The sequence below is a fragment of the Arctopsyche grandis genome, chromosome 2 (genome assembly GCF_051622035.1).
Source record: "Arctopsyche grandis isolate Sample6627 chromosome 2, ASM5162203v2, whole genome shotgun sequence".
Taxonomy (NCBI): domain Eukaryota; kingdom Metazoa; phylum Arthropoda; class Insecta; order Trichoptera; family Hydropsychidae; genus Arctopsyche; species Arctopsyche grandis.
The window spans coordinates 14,421,988-14,446,101 of NC_135356.1; the positions used below are offsets into that span (position 1 = coordinate 14,421,988).

The 24,114-nt window shown below is 32.2% G+C and overlaps 1 protein-coding gene across 1 annotated transcript in view; it reads right to left on the reverse strand.

Moving 5' to 3' along the window:
- The window catches only part of pico (ras-associated and pleckstrin homology domains-containing protein pico), a 48,183-nt gene extending 24,802 nt beyond the window's left edge, over window positions 1-23,381 (reverse strand). Inside the window, exons 1-2 of the mRNA XM_077446290.1 lie at window positions 23,239-23,381; window positions 16,021-16,505 (exon numbers count right to left, since the gene is read on the reverse strand). Of these exons, the coding sequence (XP_077302416.1) occupies window positions 16,021-16,353 (333 nt within the window). The 5' untranslated portion in view covers window positions 16,354-16,505; window positions 23,239-23,381. The remainder of the gene's footprint in view (window positions 1-16,020; window positions 16,506-23,238) is intronic.
- Between the last annotated feature and the right edge of the window lie 733 nt (window positions 23,382-24,114).

A 24,114-nucleotide genomic window follows, 5' to 3' on the forward strand; every position in this document is an offset into this window, starting at 1 on the left:
TTCAACAAGTCCTAATTTTCAAAGGGTCTCAAAAATAACTTACGCAATAGAATTCCACAAAAAAAGGTTAGCACCATCGGAAAACATACAAATGTCCCTTGACGCTTTTTTGTGAAATTCTATTGCGTTAGTCCTCCTTGAGTATCTTTGAAAGTTTGGATGTCTCGAGAGTGCAACTATCACGAGTGCATTTTTCCGGTCACCGGAAAATACATACTCACGGACCCTTATTAGTGAAATTATAATTCAAACTTGAGATTATTTTATAGAATGATTTAATTATTTAATAGAATTTGTATTTGGACTATCAAATCACTCGAATTGAACTAAATTAATATGAGCCATACAAATCATCGGTGTTTTGTTCAATATCTGGGTCACTATTAAAAAACCACGCAAGAATTCATTAAAAAAATAAAATAACCGAAATTACTATTAATGATATGTGCCTGAAAAATTTTCAACAAATGATGTTGTGAGTCGATTTTAACTCTTTGCGCTCGGAATTTATTTCTCAAGTTTGAGTTTTGTTAGCTCGGAATAAAATTTGTGATTTTACGTTTTTTAATTTTGTGATTTTACAACATTTTTTCACAAAAAATTATTATGGGACGTCAAAACATATATCTTTTACAACACGATACAATTTAAAATTGTTACATTAAGAAGACAGTTTGAGAATAATTCTAGGAAAATCAAATATTTCGACCACTTTCTTTCAGTTTCTGTTTTTGAAAACCAAAATATCGCTTTACAATGCAATGAGAAACACTGAATCTTAAAAAACAGACCTAAAACACAGATGAAACTGTTCTCAAGGATTCACCTGTTGATTTGGGATGGTAAAAAATATACTTTTAACTTAAAAAAATGGGTTTGAAGTTCGTGTCGAGCTGAACTCGACATACGAGTACAGAGTTTGCTTAATCATATCGAGCCCAGTTCGACATACGATTGGAAAGGGTTAACTATGTACATACACACATAGGCGTAGTTTAGTTTCGTTTGATAGATGTCAACTTTAATTTTGTATTTTAATATAACAAAAAGACTTTTTATTTAACATTTTAGAGCATTTATTTACGAATCATTCGCATCTCTAACATTGAGAAGCGAGTTTGTAATAATATTGTTAAATCCATACTCAATACCCGAGTTATAGAAAACCCGAGAAATTATAATTACCTTTTATGAATTATACATATGTAGTTTAAAATATAAGTTGTTGATACACATCCAACTTGTACAAAAAAGTGATTTATAAAGCAATGAATAAGTCTGGAGCATCTACCTGACATTGAAGAGTACTAAATACATATTTTGATTCGGTAACTTTATAGTCGTTAGTGCGTTTGCACGTTTCGCAGCATTTCTAGAGCGTCAATTCGCCAGTAGGCGGTCCTGGTCTGTCTCCAGATCCTCAACCCGAAGACCACCTCTTCGAGAACCGACAACGCCCACTTTGCGCGTTAATGAAACAATCGAGCCGGAGGAAAATTGGACCATCCTCAATTCGGTAAGGATTCGTATTTGTTTGTACGAGACACTCGTAAACGACACGTATGTGGTGCAACGACCGTAACGCAATATCGAGATTTTTAATGAATATCGTTTCGCTTGAGCTATTATAGTACTTGTTTTATATTCCATGTATATGTATGTATTGATGCTTGAATGAATCGTGCATTTGAAAGATGATACCTTTTTATTTTATTGCATATCAACACAACGAAATTTCATTAGATGACATGTGAATGCGGTTGAGTGTATCTTAACTTGAAAAAGTCTGAAATATACATATTTGCATATTATCATTGTGAAATATCGACAAATGTCGATATGTCACAATGACAATTAACGGTTTATTTAAAAAAAATACAATAGAGACCAATTCGTTATTTTGATAGTTCTGCGTTGCTTCAGCGTTATTCTGACAGTTCTGAAATGAGCAATTTCACGAATTATGTACATATATTACATAACGCATATGTATGTATGTATGTGCATGGTGATCCGACAAAGCCGCGCACTCCATTGCCGCGCCAAAACTACAAAATTTAATAAAACAGAAGTTCTTTTTACGAGATAAAAGGATAGAAGAAAAAAGATCTATTTGAAAAAAATTGAGTAGCACTGGTACGGAAGATTCGTTATCTTTAACTTTATGCAAAAATACAGCTATTTTAAAGGTTCAAAATAATGAACAGAGCATCGGACGTATTAGGCTAAAACTACATCCGTCATACGGGTTCATGACGATCTCACGAAAATTTAATTTTGCCGTTTATCGCCATTTACTGTATATTCCATTATAAAGATTGTATTTTTAGAGGTATAGAATTTTAAAATGAAAATCCTTGATAAAGGCCATGGCTTTATTGAAAGATAATGCTATGCCGTTATTGTTTAAATATGATATCGGACATATTTATAATATATTATATATCTGGCAGGAAGTCCAATTTTCAGCAGCTGGGGCCATATATCGGCAATAACGCGGCGAAGGCTTCCAAGCAGTCCACCGTCTCGGGTTTATCGGCTTATCGACTTCACATATTACCACATAAAATAATAATAAATTTGCACTATTTGCAAGCGTTGTTTTGGCGTAAGTCTATTCATGGTGAAATAACAAACCAAATGAACATAAATCAGCTGTCAGTTGTCAAATTGGATTTCGCTGGAAAAAGTGTTGTCAACTCGAAAAATAAACGTCTAAAAAACAAAACACTTTTCAGTTCGGCACAGCATCGTCATGCGCGGCTTTGTCGGGGTGTCATTTATGTACATATGTATATGTATAATGACTAGTCTTGAGCTTAAATTGTTTGTATAAAATTATATGAGATAGAATGCACTATGAGTGGCTCGACACTGCGCTTCAAAGTTACCTTTTGTAACAACTCTGATATGCTGCGCTCCGTCGCTGCAGTGCACTTTCGCCTAATGCGGTTAGACTTTCAGGCGGTCAATGGATGCTTTTCAAATAAAAAAATAGACCACTCCATTAGTCCTCAAAGCAAGAGAGCAAAAAGCATACATCGAACGCCGATTTCTGATAATAAAATACATATGTAGATAAAAAATCTTTTTTTTTATTTCGCAATAAAAATAAGCAGAAAAAATTTTTATTATATAATTTTGTTTTGGATTAACATTTTAATTACATACATGAAATTGCCCTTTCAAGCGACACGTAATTTGGTATTTAATTTTTCTACATATTGTGGTAATCACACAGCGTAACCTATTATGCTGTAGATTAATATTAGAATAATATAATACTATGATTACTAACCAAATTAAATTAAATTGTAAAATAGAAAATGATCAGTAGATCAGTAGATATTAAAATAGATATAATATGTATTGTGAACATAATTTCGTAATAATAAAAAGCATTTAAAAATCAAAAAAAAACACAGCGTAATCGATAGCTGATCCAACAGCTTACTCACCAAATGAAGGGAAAAAACGAAAAGTAATAGTATTTGTTCAGATAAAATCAACAAATTCTGACTAATTTCGGATCATACATATCATATCGTCAAAATGTGAAGTCACTATTGAAGTCCAAGACCTTTCAGTCTTGAATCAACGAATAACTACAGTTAATATAATATTTTGGTTTAATCACTTTATTTCCGGTTTGATTCTTCAACTGATGATACATATATGTACATATGAGTGTATATGTCGATGGTGAAATTTTATTCAAGAGAGAGTTAAAAGTGCATGCAATGCAAAATCAGTACTGCTTCACATTGGATTGAACAGTCGGCGTCACCTGGATCTGTTTCAGAATGTTGAATTGAAATATTATTGTATCTAGATTGCAATCCTTCATACGCACTTACATAAATACATATTTACATACATACATACATATTGCGGGAGAGGAAATGAGTCGTTCGCAGACACTTTCAATTCATCTATTTTTGATAGCGTGTGTCCCCAGTTTCACCGTAAGTACAAATTTAGAATCCCCATCATTTTGTCGCTTGTACATTACATACATGTATATACATATGTACCTACATATGTATGTTTTACGACGTGGTACATGGAAGTGGGTATTTGTGGGCATAGGACACACATGCAACGCCATCCCATAACCATATGTCGCGCGATAGACCAAGATACTATCTCGGAACAAGCCGTACGTTACCGCAAAAGCCGGAACAATTCATAGATTTTGCCATGAAGATTGCTAGATCAACTAAAATACTTTGGGGACTTATTTAAATGCGCATTTATCGTAAGCATTTCATAAAATTTGTGAATTTCATTTAAAAATATAAATGTACAATTAAAATAATCTGATATATAATTTCGAAACAGACTTTGTATTTATGTATGTTTATTTGGCTCTTAAAATCCGTGACGTACAATTTAATAAAAAAAACAAATGAATATTCTAATAAATTTAAATAAAATAAACTTAATAAAATGTTTACTATTAGATTGACCATGTTAAAGCGGTACATATTAAAAATACCGAGCGAAGCCGGGTAAAAAAATTAGTTTATAATATTTATATTAAAAAAACAGCAATAAAAAAAATTATAATAAGATTATCAAAATAAACAAGTCTAATGTTCCTTTAATATAATATTTGTACACTTGAAAAATAATATAAGAAATAAAATTAAAACCTCTAATAAATAACTATAACAGAAAAATAATATACTTGATCATCTGAAAAATTACAAAATCATTGTTTTAATTAGATCAGCATTTTAATATCTAATGCGCTCATTTGATAAGTTACTTTCATAATAGTAAAATACAAAGCTATCTAGAATGAATGAAATGCGCATTAGCGCTGAGCATTAAACATATCGCATATAAGATCGGCAACGTCTCAACCGTCCAATTTCACCCAGTCTGTATAATATACATATGTTGAATCTCCAAATTTACTGAATTTGATATCATAGAAGTTTTTCAAGTCTACCTTTAACTGTGCATTTTTAAAGTGTTAAATGATCAAAACATTTTTTTATTTCATATTACAAATATGAAACATTTTTTATTCTACAGAAATATATGTATTTAATGTGGAATTTTGTAATGCGCAAATGATTCTTTCAAAGGAGCAAATTTGTTTTTTTAAATGCACCGTTAAATCGTACCCAAACATTTTTTCCAACGTAAATAAGTATTAAGTTCAAAATAAATACGATGAGTTTTCAATCGTATCTAGTCCTGTTATCGAAACTTTTAGCATCGCTGGAGCTTTTACGGTGACGTGTACTTTATTTTTTATAAAATACAGTTATCGAGTACATATGTACATCCGCACAAGTAAGCCTGATTATATATACACAATAAATTTAGAAAAGGTTTCAAGAGACTAGTTTTCGGAGATCAGAAGTGGCCAGTAGTGTGTTTATAACGGCATGCGTGTAAATATTCCGAGTTCAAGTGCATAATGCAATATAATGCATTCCAAAATAAGAGACCAGTTTTTCAATGTGTATTTTTAATGAGACATTTACGAGCTGTGTACATATATAAACACTTCAAATATAGTAACTATGTATATACATATGTTTCTTTGTATAATATAATAAATAAGGGCAGAGCGAATAAGTAAAAATCTAAATTTTGAAACAGAAGATTTGCAGTGATAGCATCAAAATTTCATACTTCTATGCATGCGATTTTGTCAATGAGTTTGTTGAGAAGTTATCGTCAAGTAACTATCTATAGTATTTATATACATGTTATTGCTGGCAATGGTGTTTCAAAATTTCTGTTGATATATTATTATATATTCAGTCAGCAGCATAGCTGGTGGTAGCGTTAATGCTAACCACCGAAAGGTTGCCGGGTTCAATCCTGTGGGTTGATCTCGATTGAAAAGAATTTATTATTTGCAGTACTGCTGTTTCTTATCAGAGTTTGTCAATTTATCTGATAGGAAACAACAGTACTGCATCAAAGTTCCTCATCAAATTGGCAAAAACCACCCGGCCCGATATGTCTCTATATACTATTTGGATATGATTTCAAAAATGTATATATACATACATATTTGCAAGTTTAATACCATATATGTCGCATGGGGGCAATCCGAAAACGTCATCATGGGAGAATATAAAATTGGGTCCATTTGCCAATTACATATAAATAAATAAAATACTAACATACTACACTCACTTGAATACTAATGAAATCAATATTTATATTTAAAATTGTAATCAAAGTTCAGTGGGTATTTAATTTGTAGTCATTCAAAATTTTGATTCAAATAAAAACTTTCAGAATTCATTTTAATTTTAGACAATCCACTTATTCCACTTTCATATAAAACGGTTCATTATACCTACGTATATGTATGTTACAGTCGAAGTGTGTTTTCAGTTGTAATATATTACAACTGCCGTTTTAGATCATTCATATACGAATACATTATATGTATCTCTAAAAACGCAAATACACAATTAACAATGTGCGCCAGTTGTAATATAACAGTCGAGTTTTAACAGCTCTGATGTTCTTACAAATGTTTTAGAATTCAATAATGCGTAAATATTTGCTATATATTATGAATAAAGATAATGAGTACTGTACATATTACGAGAATTCAAAGCAAAAAATGTGACTTTCCAACTCAAATTGTTAGTCGAGTGACGTTTTCACGAAAACCTAACCTCTCTATGCTACCTGGTACCAACTTAAAGTTGAACTGTATTTTCAGTTGTAATATATTTTGACCAGTTGGAATATAATTCGCCACATGAATCAACTTACACGGATTAGACGGCATACATTCCAACTAGTTAAAATATATTACAACTGGAAGATACACTTCGACTATAACATAATACATATATTGTACGCGTTGCATATATTTTAATGTTATCGTACGCGTTGAGCCTAAAGCACGTACGATTCCGTTCTAGAAAGTAATTCTAGTAACTAAGAAATTATAACATTGTCAATATGCGAGTACATACAAATGTATATTCCGAGTAAAGATACGCAGAATACAAAGAATGTTTATTAAAGCCAATGCAGAAACATGATAGTGTGCATATAATAAATACATAAGTGTACCGCACTGTACTTGAAAGCAAATATAACTTTGACCTCAAACAATAAATTGTACCGGTTTCTTATCAGGCATGTTAACATAAGATACTATCGAATGATCCTATGTAGATATAATCTTCTGTTTTTTTAAGGCTCAGCCTCCTTCGTCGCATCACAAAGAGATGAGTCCTAAAAAGTACATATGTATTGCGATCGTTAAGGGGGTATTCTAGTCTAGAGAAACAAATTTTGGGCGTTTTTTAAAATTCAATAAAACAAAAACTAAAAACAATTTTGGTATGCATTTTTTTATTATATGTTTATTAATATTTCAATAATGCATAACAAAAATGAAAAAAAAAACATTAAAAATTGAAAAAATTACAGGCTGGTAAAGTGGGGGAGGTAAAAAAAAGGGTGCCTCCATCTTGACACGATTCCAACCCTTCTAGTCATCCGAAGAAAAAAAAAAAAGATTCTTAATTAATAAGAGTGTCGCTATGGTCCGTACCTCGGAAAAAAATAAAAAAAAATTTTTCGCGAAATGGCAACTGACGAATTTTTCAAATTTCTAGACTAGAATACCCCCTTAAGCAAAATTTAGTTCCAAAAAAATCTACTCGGACGCCACTATCTACTTGGCTAATTTCACCAAAACAGCAAATATTACTACACTTGCATGAAATTAACGATTTCACGAATTGGGTGAAACATATGTACATACGTACATTCATATAACTCAAGTGCGCCAGTTATTTAATTATGCAAGTGTGAAAGCAACACGAGGATTATGACAAGAGTCGGTTTTTTACCCTTTCAGGATTTCGTACGAATCGTAAACGTCGATCGTTACATAAATCGATCGCACCGACGGAACACGTTTGGCAAATTTCTTGCCTTATATTGAATGTTGCGAATTGTGACCGTGAAATCGTTTATGGCGATGTGAATCGAAGACCGCTTTTTTCAATCGAGCACCCGAATAGGAGAAATGTAGCAGTATATCTAAATAAATCGCGTCCCTAGAGCGCAAATGTGATAACTCCACAAAAGCTCATAGTTCAGGGCAGTGTTTTAAAGATTGCATCAAGTCAGGGGGACTTACTATGAAAAATATTTTAATCCGTACCAGTTCACTGTCTTTCTTTAGATTTTATTGCAATTTTTTATTGAAAGTAAAAGGGTGCAAGCAGGGGGGCGGCTCTTACTAAGGGCGAAAACACACAGCACGGAACTTAGCACATGGAACGTCGACAAGTTCTTCTACATGTCTTCAAATATGGAATACACCGTTATCGATTACTAGCAAGGATAAATACAAGGACACAATTTTACTGAAAACACTCCAGGGGTTCATTTTGGGGCAGGGCGTACTGGTCGTTCCATGAATATGTGCAAGGCACGGCCCATTTTTTTTCGCATTTTTAAAAGTATCTAAAAAAAAACCACGTGCCACGTGCATCGCTGCGGGTTTTCGCCCTAAGAAGCACTGGTGCAGTAAACCCCTCCATTAAAAAATAACCAAATCATATCAATATCATCATCATCATCATCTACAGCCATTCACCATCTACTGCTTTTACTCGTCTATGTTTTGTGCAACTCTCATCCATCTCACCTCACCCATTTTCCTAATTTCGTCTAACCATCTTCACCTTTTTGCATTTTCTCGGGTAGATTCCAATTCTTTTGTCCACCTTTCATCCATTATTCTATCCCGTGACCCGCCCTTTCCCATTTATATCTCTAGTATATCCACTACCTTTGTCATACTTCTCACTCACATATTCCGCTTCCTGCCTTTCCTCGTTATGCCAAGCATACAGAGTTCCGTAGTTCTTTTGAATGCATTGGACTTTATATGGCATCTTGGCGTTAAATGTCCGAGTTTCACATCCATACGTTATAACTGCGAAAAAAAATGATCGAAGATCTTTTTCTTCAACGTTCAACAAACAACGTTCTCTTTTTCTTGGCCCTGGCGGTTCATATAAAATTTAACGCCAATATTATGTCTATTGGTTTGTTCCCTTCTTGATAACCCATTATTTTAATTTTATAAATTATAATACTTCTGTGAAAAATATAAAGTAGTTGTCCAGTTCTGCTCGCGAAATTTCATTGGTTTCGACTCTTAGTTATTAATTTTAAGCTCTAAGAACGAGATAAACATACACCTATGTATTTATGTACATACATATACTAATCGGCCTGAAAAATGTGGATCTGCTATTGATTTTGTAAAAGTTTTATTTTTCATAAAGTACATATGTAAGTTCAAAATAGCTACTGATCTGGTGGTCATTATTTATATACATTTTTTGTTAAGTGTAGAAAGAAGAAATTATAACATTTTGAACTATGTATATGCATTGGAAGTACATACTACATGCACTTATATATGTAGCCATCATTTCAATTTTAATAGTTATAGAAGGGATTTGATGAACATCACCATTAGCTTATCTGACCGTACATTTCCTTAAAATTTGAATTACCTCATTCCTTTCTAAAATGTGTGGAAACCATTCTCTCGCACCTCCCTAGCTTAGTAGCTTTGTATCTCATTATGCCTCTGTTCATTAGATCAAACGTTTGTTCTAAATAATGAGAAGCATTCAGCATCTAAATTTCGCTCAATCGGTATATAATTTCGAGTATTATTAACTAGATTAAAATCGTTTAAATTATTGTTCAAGTGGAATAGGTTTATGCACGATTCTACACAAAACTGGTTTGGCCGTTGTGACATTGTTGTTTGGTGTTGCTGCTGCTTGCTACTTGCTGCTGCAGCAACTCAACTTAATGACAGTAGCAGCACGACAATGTCGTGTCATATCCGACTTAATGCGAATATGTTGCGAAACGAAGTCGAGTATGAAGTTTTCTGCGTGACAGAAGGTAAAAACTAAGAATTGAAATGAAATAAAAACGCTACCTGCTTATAATCTGTGTAAATAAACATAAATTCGTTCATAAAGTTTTTGTCAAACAAATCGATTGCATTATTAAAAGAAAAAACTTCAAAACTGCTATCTGGCAGGTCTAATTCGAACAACTGATGAAAAGATTAAATTTTATAAAAGTGCTGATGTAGCTGAAGAGGTGATTTAAAAATGGGTTAAGGAAGATCAAAAATTTGAAAACTTGCCGCACTGTGATGGGTAGCGAGTAACCAAAACAAAAATTTTATCATATACATATCTCAAAATATAATGAATCCAGGCTCTTAATATTTTACGTATTCCTCATAAAATATCTATAATTCGAATTCAGAAATAAAAGCATTCATCAAAGTCAACAGAAATCATTATATTCGCGGGTCCCTTGAACACGTGGCCTCACATATGCGAGAAAATATAAAATCAGGTAAATTTGCATTTATATGTAGATATTACAATGTATATAAAAAGTAAATAAAAAAATAATAAATACTACATACCTAGGAAGAAATTCAAAATATAAACAACACTAAATTATACAATACACGTGATATGTGACTACAACTAACTTGGCAGCTGCGAGATCCACACTTCGAGCAGGCTTTCAATGATCCGAAACCATGCTCACCGCACATTTGGCAAGTTTCAATTTTTAAACCGCAAAAATCACTACCACAATCGCTACGATCTTCCAGGGATCGTACGTGGACCCTGCCGTCTCGAAAATCGTAAAATGGAAACTCGTCGGTCTGCGAGTCGGTCGGCCATTTTAGCAATTGGCTAAATTCGCGACTTCCGGCTGCGAACGCCAAAGAAATTCCCCTGGATTAAGTCGAAGGTAATACCTAATATCATGTACCGACTATTTCAAAACAAATTTTCGATTTCCGTTTCGAAATTCGAGTAACGGAAAGCGAAACCAACGCCAGGTAGTCACTCTTTACCTAAGCGATCCCAAAGTTGAAGATTGGAACCCAAAAGGTTTTGTAGTTGAATTTTTTTTCAGATTTATTTCGTGCTACACGTATAGGCATACATAATAAAATCTGGTATACATAATAATAACCATAATTCAACAATTAATTAATTTATATTTTAATATAGAATGTACTAGTGGTTTTACCCGGCTTCACTCGGTATTTGTAATATAAACCGCTTAAACATGACTAATCTAATAGTAAACATTTTATTAAATTTATTTGAATACTCATTTGTTTTTTTTTTATTAAATTTACTCTCACGAACAAACAAACATATATACTCTTTCGAAATTACATATATGTATACCAGAATCCGAAGAGAAATCGGGTAGGGCTTCGCCCCCGAAGACTTCAGAGGACTTCGAATCCATTGAATCGAAAAAAAATAAATCGAATGTGTTGTTCCCAACCAACCAATGTTACATACATATATGCAAAGTCTCTTTCGAAATTATACATTAGATAATAAAAAAATATCATTTAAGAAATAAAAAATGTCTTTTTTACAAATGTACCATGAAATAAAACTGAACAATATATACTGCTGGCTAAACAATGTTTCTGTCGGTATACAATGTACACGCATTTGTTTCCAAGTTATTAATAGATAAAACTTCGTGAAATATGTATGTACATATACACGTTGTTACTTACTGCATTACTAAATTTTTTGTTATTTTTTTATTGAAACTGGTTAGTTTTTACATACCTCCTTTTTATAATCTGACTACGGCATATCTCGCGTCTAGCTCTATCTGTTTGTGTTTTAAATCTTAAATTGTAGTGTTCGATGCTAGACAAGTAAATGGCAAACAGGTAAACCCTAATGCGTCTTCCTAGCTAATTATAAATATCGATAGACAATTTATAGAATAATTTTAGAGAGCATCATAAAGACATCTATCTATGGATAAATCTGCAACATTTTATAAATCGAGAATTCGATATTCTATCAACTCGAATTTTGCGAGAAATAAGAAAGTTAGAACCGTGTCCAATTAAATCAGATTAATTGGCAAACTCTGATAGTAAACGATCCAAGGTCTGTCCAGCAGCATAGCTAGAGATTGAACCCATGACCACAACATTGAAAGCATTACACGCTAACCATTGATCTATACTGTTGGTTACTACGCATATATGTAAATGCGTGAATGTGCATAAGTCATTGGAATATATGAATCTGTACATATAGAGTGTACCAAAGAATACTTTCCGAACTTACTGGTTATGTGCAGTTGCCGGTGCGTGCTATGCTAACATGAAAGACCTTAAATGGCACCGTGAAAGGCCAGATTTAAACATCCGTCACTAAATGAAATTATTTAAATTTCTTTCATTACGAAACGAATCGTTATTAAAAACTTGAGCATTTCTGAATATATGTCGTTAATACGTTACCCAGCCAAATATAAAAACCATATTACATATGTATATTATATTGCAAACATACTGTGAAGCAGAACCATTTTGAAACAGGTGTCGCGCGCTATTGTTGCACCGAGTGCATTCAAAATGCATTTCAATACCGAAGATGTATAAGATTTGTATCCATTTAAAGTACATACATACGAAAACACGTTGCAAGAACGGTGTAATTAGTAATTAGTAATTACGCATGTTAAAAATTGAATCGTTAGCGTGCTAGAGAATTGATTGTAGTAACAACGGCAAAGCTAATTACTGAGTTGTGCAAGGCTAAAATTACATAGCAGACCGTAATTCTACTATTGACCAACGAACTCATAGAAAAAAGATCATATTTTATCAACATTTGGGCGAAAAAATCGATTTTTTCCTATATATGTAAGTACATTTAATATTTCAATTGCGCGTAATCAAAAATTTTCATATATTATATAATATTATAAAACCCTAGTCAAATTTTCATTTTGTCTTGTATGAAGTAGAATGTTTGTATATTTGTTTGCAAATTCTGCTATTTGGTAAATTTGGTTTTGATTGAATTGTACGGCGTTGCTCGGGCGGTTGAAGATTGTAATAAAAAGCAAAAATATAAATTCTTATAATGTACTATAAGACAGTACATACATATATTCTTAACTGGAATCTGTAGATTATAATTATTCATTAGTAATAAGGCGCAAACACACAGAATCGTACGGTACGGCATGCCTAGGTAGACTTCAGATGTGAATGGACGTGTCTTGATGTCATTATTAATTCGTACGATATTATTACTTCGAAAAGTTTCTCCTACATTTCTTCAAATATGGGAATCACGGTTATCGATTACTGTCAAACCTGTCAATACAAGGATAAGATATCACCGAAAACACTTCAGGGGATGAGTTTTGGCTTGGATTGCCATAGCATAGATCAGGCGTGCTATCAATTTTACATGTAAAAATGCTAAAATCTAAAAAAATTGCCGCATACTACTCTATGTGTCTGCGCCCTTAGTCTAGAGATCGGGGCACTTATGTAAATTTCTTATGAAATCCATTTTTACAAGTTTGTTTACTCTCTTGTTTTGAACATTGATGGAACGGTCTATTGTTATTTGCAATTTCCCCCAACGAATATTCGATGTTTAATCATTAGACATTGGATAGGAATTGAGTGTTTGCTACCATTAATTTCGTAGAAAACCCGTTTTTGACTCTTTTGCTTTGAACACAATTGGAACGGTGTATTATTATTTACAATTGCCCCAACGACCATCCGATGATAGTGGATAAACAGATAAACATTTATCTTTATATTTGTAAATAATGTTTATATTATTAATAATGTACAAAGTTGCAAATAGTTTATTTCATTAGAAGATATGCAATGTAAGTCATGATAAGTTAACTTACCAGGTCAATATTTAGATTAAAACATTAATACATAAAGGTTTCAATCTGACAGGGAGATTTAATCGTAATGTTAATTATTCATACATATCATTATTAAGAATGCCAACACGATAAAATTTCGAAAGTACGAAAATTAGCTGTTAACTTCAAATAATAATACGTATACGAATTTTAAACCAGGCAGTTTCGCTGGCATTTTATTATGTTAGACTTGGGATAGGGCTCCGAGCACTATTGCTCATTTCTAATAAAAAAAAATGTTTTGCTCTCTTGCTTTAAACAATTATGGAACGGTCTATTGTTATTTTACAATTACCCTAATGAGAATATCTCATCCTGATAGATTTGAGAAAATAATTCTAAATTCCAAAGTATCAATTAAAGGATCGAATCGAATTGACAAGAACTAAATAAATTTTATAAAAAAATAATGACACCTTTAAAATTTAAAAAATATATTAAAATAAAGATCATCAGCCAGATCAGAGATCTCTTTTTTTATGCACGTATATACATATGTACATTAGTGAACAAACATAAAACTAAACGAGTTTTATTAAGACTTTAATTGAATGTTTTCTTCACAATCTCCCGCAAAGTACAGTTGCCCGCGCGCAATTAACCAGATGAGTGCCAAAAATAAACATTTTTTTATATACATACGTCCATAGACCTATGCACGACTGTTAGTAATTTAAAATAAATATTTTTTTTATGTCATATATGTACATGTATATATATATATATATATATATATATATATATATATATATATATATATATATATATATATATATACACATGTACATATATGACACTTGAACACAATTAATACACATTTCCTAGAAACGGAACTCAAAGGTTTATATGTGGAATATCGCGAATTTGTGAACACATTCATACATACTGAACCATTTCCGTGGAAGTTTGATTGCATAAGATAAAAACAAGTATTGGACGCAATCCAACAACACGTTCTCAAATGTTCAAAATACGGTCAATACCGGCATGAATATACATATACGGGGACATCTAAACCACAATGAAAATTTTAAATATAAACTTCACTTCTACCTACTCTTCATTCTACTAAGCTAGGCAGTAGGTAGAAATATTAGCAACTGATTTCTCGATCGAACCAAATTTCCGAAACAAAATTGTTTAAACTCTGTCATCATTGATTGCTACTAATATCATATCCATCTTCGACATTTCATTATTAAATTGATTATTTTAAAGAAAAACTTCCAAAAGAGTGAATTGGATTTATACGGATGAACGAGTTACGAAACATAACACCCGCACTCCTAGAGAATTTTTACCTCACTAATTTTTGCGTAAATTAATTTCACTTCTAAACAAGAACTTATAAAGTTTACTTGTTGAAACGCACGCATTGCGTAAAGCAATTCATTGGGTTATTTGGGTTCAGTGGCGTGCCGTCATTTGACTAAACTGACCAGGTTAGTCCCCTAAAATATCATTAAAACAAATTTAAATCGTTGTCCACATTATTGTTCACTCTTAGTGAAGTTCAGAAACCGGAATCAGCCCTACTTGAGGTAGTGGTTGTGAATTGTTATGGAATGGTCCGCCGCGTCGTTCGCTTGCACGGACACGGCGACTCAAGTTTGTTCGCGGTACTGACGAATTGTAAGACATATAGGTTCCATCGAAGACAAAACATTTTTTGATTTACTCATTTTTTCTAGCATTTGTGGCATTTTCAGTAAGAATATTTTGATTTGTGTCAATCAAACATCATTCTAAACTCTTTTTGTTAAAAGAGCACATATCTACACTTCTTGAATATAAATATGGTAATTGACTCGGCTCGCGAAACGATTCCCTCAGAACAAATCATTGCGGAGCTCGCAGAAACAAGTAACCGGGCCTTAGAATGTTGAATTCTCGACTATTATTCGATAAATCATTCAGAAGATTAAGTTTTGAAGACAAACGAGATGTATTTAAGGAAGTTAAATTACTTAGGATATTTCTTTTAGCACAAAAATGAAAAATTATACATTTCACTTCAAGAAATATTATTATAATTCCAAAAAAATATATTTTTGTCCATACCTAGTCCCCTGTTATAAAAGTCACGACAAACCACTGTTTATGTTCATAACAAAATTCGGAAACAATTTCACCAATTGCCAGGTGCTGTATTAAAATATCATCGTATATAAAAAAGTACATATTTAAAGTTTTTTGTAGTTTCTTTTTACTCACATCGTTCCAGACTCTCTTGAGCAGGTCTCCTTTGAGTGGCATCTCAGGTATCTTCACGAGGCCCTGCTTCCGGTTCACGTTGATGCTGTGGCATCTTCTGAAATTGCCGATTCCTACGTCTTCATCCCTTTGACCTCTGATCGAATTTGCGATTGGAAAAGAGGTGTTGAAGGGGTCATTGTTAGTGGCCGTCTGATCGCCGAACTGGTACGGCGAAACCCCGACATCTGACGGCCTCTTGATTTCAGGATGCGAAGATTTGATCCTGAAGCTGCGGTTCAGACTCGACAAGAAGCCGGGTTTGAATTGTTTGGGTTCCGATCTTGAATGCATTTTGTTTTGAATATCCTTAGCCGCTTCTATGTAAAGGTTCGTGCAGTTCGTTCCACCGGATGTTCATGTTTGCACACTACCACTATGTATAAGGTACCAAGAGTTTGGCGGATGAATAATTGTAAAGTTCATTTTAGATTCCTTTTGTTACACTACAATATATGAAATGGTAAGAATGAGTGTGTGTAATTGGATTGTGATTGTCGCATGTTGTTTTGAGGTAGAACTACGTCTATTTGAGAGACTACATACATATGTATGTATGTATGTATTTACCATCAGAGATCATCTCGGACATATAAATAATGCGTTTATCGTTAAAATAGAGTCAATAGGAGACTTACAGTCAGTATGCAGCATTGTGCTTAATTCTATTATTTTTATTTTCGAAAAAAATCCTGAGCTAAGGCACGTTCTTCTACGCTTTGAAAAAAAAAAGTTGCAGTACCGGTTAGCTGATTTACCGGTAAATCGCCTAAATTACTAAAAAAATGAAGTGCACCAAATATATTATTGCATTAAATATCGATGCAATTGGCGTATTGTTTATGATTAGGTAATATGACATTTGTTTATTTGCAGTATCAAATATCCAAAATGACTAAAATTTTGAGTGGGAACAATAAGAGTATGCAAGGCAGTAAGCTAATCATATTTATATTTTGTTATAGAAGTTTTGTACATTGGTACATGGTAATAGTAAATCATTGTATTAAGTTGTAGCGCGTAGTGAGCCTTCTGTCAGTTTGATAGTTCTCTTGTAGCACCACTGAAGCATTCGTAAGACTGGCTACACTGACGTATGCTTTAGAGTGGCAACACAGACCAACCAAGCCGTAATAAATGCGAGAAGATAGTTGTTTCAATTATGATTATGAATGGACTTTACTTTTATGTATTTACATGAAATTATTCACCTGAGATTTATTTTTAGTTATTTACGGTTCAATCTAGGTTAACGTTTTTAGGAAAAGTAGCCACACACAGGTGTTTACCGGTAAAAGAGAAATTATTTTTACAGTTAACTGGTAAATGAAAGTTGATGGTAAATTGCAATCCCTAGTTATATATCACAAAATCGAACTCCTTACTAAAAATAGAATCTGAATGTTAAAACATTCATATTGACGTATTTTTGCAAAAATGATCCAAACCCACATAAGTAATATTTTAACAACAACTTATCGAGTTGTTTTTTTAACAATGTAAAACCCACACAATTTGCATTTGATATGTAAGAGTGCTTTCTATAATAATACGATTATCCCACACGGTTTTATCTCACAAAGGCACGATATTTTAAGAATTCTAGTGATCAAGCTTTAAAAGCATACATTGAAGCTGTATTGGTGATCAAATATTATAAAAATCTTGTATATTGGATTCGTTGATTTAATTAGAAGATGTAGCCTTTTTACCAGTACAAATCGTAGCTAGTGATTGCAAAAAATAACAAAGGAATTATTAAATCCGCGATTTTAATTACGATTTCGCTGTAATATTTTTTTTTTTGATATTGACAGACACGCTAGTTTATCGTTAAATACATAAATGGTAATACTATAGATAGTATGTTTCGCTTAAAAAAACGTTATCGCCTGATAAGTATTCTAAGTACTTATAATAGAAATACAAAAAAAAACCCATTTGGTAAAGCTTCAGATAAAAAAAACCTTGACAAGATCATGTTGAGATTAAACGACGCATGGCAAAGAAGCAGATGTTAATACAGACAGACAGGTGGAAGTTAAACTTCATTAGAACCATTCAATCAATTCTAAACGGGCCTTTATTAAGTATTTTGGTTTCTGTTTTTGTTTTGAAACTATTATGCCTTCTCTTTACGAGCAACACCACATTGTTGTTACCAATTTCATGTTTTGTCGCAAAGTTCCCCCTGTGAACCCTTTCATTAGTAAATGTGTATTAGATTTAGAATAAGGAAGATTTACTTAGTAGTGTACAGTTCTACAAAACAGATCAAACCCAAAACTACTATGTAAAATATCGACGCAACTTCATTATACGAATATTTTGAGTAAAAGTCCGAGCTATCGCCAAGTGGTACAAATTTCGAGTGAATCAATCGGATCTACACACGGTTTCGGTCTGTTTGTATTTAAATTATTCGTTTGGGCCAATTTTTAAATCTAGAAAATCGCTCATCTCGGATTCCGAGCACACGTCGAAACTTCCACAAGACATACCATTACGGGTATATTCATTCGAAACGCATCGCGACAACAACACGCTCGCTATGGGAAATTTTAAAATCCCGACAAAGAATCGTCTCCAGATTTATGTCGGACACGTGTTCGTTGACAAATTTTCATATTCGAGATACGCGGTAGTAATAAATTATTACAAAAACACACTCGCTCATTATACACGTGCATAATAATAACAAGCGACTTGGAGGAAACGCGATATCCGAAATGTAATCTCACATCCTCCCGAAGACTTTCGAACCAGACATTTGAATTAGACAAGAATATTCCATTCTTTCATATCCTGGATTCCATTCATATAAACATCCTTCTGGGTACCATTCGAGTACATACATATCTCTTTCATATATGTACGTATGTAAATGCGTTCCATCAAATTATCTATACTTTTGACTGGTGTTGTCAACCAATAGGTCACAGAAACCATTTTTATTCAAAATTAAAAAATTTCATAAAGAAACTTCGCTTTTCAGCAATGTTTTTTTTAAATTATATGAAAAGGAAAAAATAATTTACACTCATAAAGTCATAACTAGTACATATGTATATCGCTCGAAAAACAAATAATTTAACTTTGATTAAATGTATTCAACATTAAATATAAATTATACTAACGTTCAAATCACTAGAATTTAGTTATTTGCAGTTAAAATTTACTAAATTACACGCGTTTTAAGTGGCAACGCTACATGTCCAATAAAGTAAGTTATTTATTTGCACTTTAAAATTACTAAATCGCTTGTTATTTTTGTTACTGGCAACGTTATATTTCCAACAAAGAACGTTTGTATCCATTACCTCCTTTTTTGTCTGTCAAACTGAACGTTACTTTTTTATTAGTAACTTGGTAAACAAATTTATATACATATATTATAAATTAATGTATTAAGTCATATTGTATCATAGAATGAAGATAGAAGATGAATAATCTTCTTGAATTAACCAATACTTACGATTCAGAAAATGAAAAAGAAGTAAGTGAAATATTTCATAATAAACTTAAGACAAAGATGAAACGACAACCATTTCCAACTCATTTTTAAACAAAATTATATCATCTTTCTTCAAAAATATCTCAAACATCCAATTGTCAACTGAAAACTGTGTAATTAAAAGTTCGTAATAACCATGTCAAAATTTCAGAAAGATTGCATGATATTTGACGTATCAGTATTGGAAATAGTTTTCAAAATTAAAAGTATTTGAAATAAAATTCAGTGTACTTAGTGAATACTATTAAAAATAAAATTCATTTATATATTCCTTTTTTTCGATAGCACGAAACAATTCTAACTATAAGCCGTTTCTATATACATACAAAGGTAAATTATTCCGTAAATAAGAGGCAAACTTTTTCCTGAATTGTAATCGTAAGTAAAACGTAAAAGAGGTAAGTAAAAATTAGGGTGACAAAGATATTTAGACATTATTATAATAGTGTGTAATTTGACTGAAGAAAAAATATAATTCAAGGTTGAAATTTTTTTTTATAACTACGGATACATACATATATAACGGATTCGAAGATATTTTATGTTGGGAACCCGTCGTTTCGGAAAATAGATGCCGTCTTTTGACCTAATTGTTTCATCTTCTATTATTTACTACAAGTATACTTTCGATTATCCATGCACGTTGAAATACATATATTGATGTTGAATTTTACCTCTTTTACTTCAAACTATTTCATCAACGAAAGGGGGTGGTTTTCTTAAAGCCCTTGATAAAGAAAATAAGAAAGTAAAGTCGGTAACTCTTTCTATAGAAGAAAAATATGCCAAAAAAAGTATGCCAATCTTTAATATCCAGTATTCAATTTCACAAGCTTATTTTTAAATTAACACTACCCAACATTGGTTATTAACAGATTGAATATAGTCGACCATTGTTAAAGGATCGAGACTCTTCATTCGAAAGCTCCATCGTGTTGGGTAGAAAGTCGAAAGTCGTGTTGTGTCTTATCGGAAAAGGATCGTTTTACACCCAGACTTCATTCACTTCCACTTGAATTTATAATTCGGATGTAGTTGTCTACCACGATCTTCCATAAATATTCATCCTACTAAATTATCATCTCTTCTCAAGACAATTCGCTATACGTACTTATGAAAGGAAGGGAATAGAAATGTTCGTCATGGTGAAACAGCTGCGAGTATGTCTTTTTAAATGAAAAAAGTTTTTAGTTATACATAACTGTATATGTACGCATATACGGCGTAACTTACGCACAAGTTAATCGTGATCTGTTTCTCAATCGATCGATGAGTAATGTTGTTTTTTTTTTTTGTTTAGTGGCAACGTTGCTAAGCAACACTTGTTATGGAAACAAAACGAAATATGTGTGTTAAAATTCGCATAAATTAACATCATTTAAATGTAAATAGTGCGGTTTTATTAATCGAATCGAGATAATAAACGTACCGCACGAAAGAAAGAAAAAAATCTTAATTAGTCAGCTATTTTTGATACAAAAAAAAAAGATTTTTAAAGATAAAAAATAAATTTCGGCTTAACAAAATAATATAAAATAAAAAGCGACCTACAAAGGGTTCCGGTCAATTTAAATTTTGAAAAATATTTACAACTTAACGCTTTACATTTTGCTAACCAATACAAAACGATTGGATTAACGGTGTTCGAATTACACGTCTCTAAAATACAGATATACATTTAAAAAAAAAAAAGACTTGGAAATGTGATCAATGATTGATTCAAATCAGTTGAAATCTTGAATTTGAATATCACATCTTCATTTATTAAAGTAAAATGTTCAAACAAGAATATACATACATATATACAACATACAAGAATTAAAAGATACTACAGTTTATATGTATGTACTTGATTTGAACTTTTGAATTCAACGCGGTTTTAAGAATGATTTTATCAAATATCTGACATACATATGTATGTATGTATATTATGTGTATACAAGTTTAGAACTGATACTAAATGATTCACGGTTTAAAGTGATACGAACAAGAAAAGAATTCGAAAAATGATGATACATATACAATTTTTTTTTTGTAATTTCAATGTTGTTAATCATCGCATTACTGCAAAGAAACTCGGTGGATTGATATATTTTTATTTTTATATATGAATTTACACCCAAAGAGTGTCAAGGGACGTTCCGTGGGTAAAGCGACGCCTAAGGGCGACACATTTTTAAGGGTCGGCAAATTAAAATAGAAAACACGCGTAAATAATTTCTTATTCAAGAACGGACCATCAATTATCACTTCAACCCTTAAAACTGTTTCTAATTTTATAGTAAAAAAATTATGTCTGTTTCAAATAAAAAATGCACGTAGTCAAAACTATTTTTTTATTTGATTTATAAGTACTACTCTTAGTGCGATCCTCATGAAACTGGAATTCAAATAATAATCTGAATACTAACGAAGCGTTTTATAACTACTCATTTTACGATGGGGGTTAGAAACTGTAATTAAAAAAATAGTCAAAGAAAAAGCGAACGAGAGTTAACTGCCACTTTTAGTTGACGGATTTTCACTAAATTTACTACGTCACTTGATATTAAAGCTGAAACTTATAGAGATGGAATTTTAGTTCAATTCACTGAAAGGAAAAAAACAAAAACATTTAAAAATAATAAAAATGCATGAAATTTATCATATCTATTACATCTAATATATAATTTCGAAAGAGTCTTTGTAAGTATGTAATGATGGTTGGTAACATCGAAAACAAATCAAACTTTCTATGACGACGATTCAATATGGTTTCGTTTCGATATATGTATATTTTTTTCGATTCAAATAAATTTAAAAAGAAAACAAATGAATATTTACTATTAGATTCGTCATGTTTTAGCTGTTTATATTACAAATACTGAGCGAAGCCGGGTAAAACAACTAGTATTATATAAAAAAAAAAGTATCAGCCAATTGGTTGGGCAGTTTTAGAGACAATTAATTTTAAAAACTTAAAAAAAGAGGAGACCTATAAGGGGAAGTACCACTTCCGGCCAAGCTAAAATTTTGAAAAAAAATCACAACATAACGATTAACATTTTAATAACTGATACAAAGTTTCAATTGGATAGGATAAACAGTGTTCCAATTATTTCCAGACATACATTTCTCAACAACACATCTTGATCACCACAGATTCCGAGTTAAAATCACTTATCACAAATCACAAAACAAAGCACTTCATCAATTGTACTACGTATGTACATAGAAAAAATAATACGTTTTAAAACTTAGTACAGAAGAAAGGTCCAACGAAAAATACCATGAATTTATTACTGCAAATAATCCTACAAATACAACTAGATTATAAATATGAAAAAAATCATATTCCTAGCAGGGGCGAAATTTCGAACTTGTATCCTATGCAGTGCCGGGCACTCTGATTTTCCGCCGAAGATGAATGTATATAAACAAAGGAATTTTTAGCAACGCTTCCTAACGGGGCCTAAGCCCAAAATAAAACCTTGTTAGCAGTTGATGTGTGTATGTATGTGTGTGTGTGTGTTTATGTGGAAGTGTCGAAGGGTCTATTTTTTGCTACACTTTTAGAAGCGCAGGGATGCATCTCGGGTGCAGCAGCAGCAGCAGAATGTATGCGCTGGCGCACACGAGATCGGGCACGTGTCGTGTTCGAGAAGTCGCACAACTCATACACTCACTCGTGACTGACGCGGGATCGATGATCGAAGATGACCAATCGGAAATGATTGAGATGTTGAATTTTTGTATGATACGTTCCGCGTAGTGAAGCAAGCGACGCGACACGAAGACGACCAACAAACGCGAGGTTTGCGACGCGACTGAAGGGCTGGTTTGGTTTTGGTGTGCACGCGCTCTAGAGGTTAACGCAGCGGCTCCAAACCAGTCGGCTTCGAGAGCCGAAACTGCTACTCAAGTACCGTTTTTACTATGCAAAATTTTGTCGGGGGGATTGTAAGAGAAATAAAATTTAGATATATTCAAAAATATACATAAAATAAATTTTAAAATTAAATATTCATTTATTACAGCCTATTATAATTTATCATCTTAATAAAAAATTAAGTTGAAACAAAATGTCACAGCACATTGACGAGCACAGGAGCAAACTTAACAGTCGAAGTGAATTTTCAGTTGTAATATATTCCAACTGGCACTTTAGGTCATTCATATTCGAATACAATTAAGCTAGTAAGTTATATCTCTACAAACGCAAATACAACAGTAAATTAAAATTGTAATCAAAGTTCAGCGGGTGTGTAATTTGTAAAGTGATTCAAATAAAAGCTTTCAAGAATAGAATGAATTCATTTTAATTTTAGACAATCCACTTATTCCACTTTCAAATAAAACGGTCCATTATATGTATAGTTAACAGTCGAAGTATGTTTTCAGTTGTAATATATTCCAACTGTTTTTTTTTATCATTGTATGCCAATTGAATTTTGATAGCTCTGATGTTTTTACGAATGCTTTCGAATTCAATAATGCACTAATATTTGTATTACGAATTATGGTAATGAGTACCGTATTACGGTAGCTCTGAGAATGTGTTC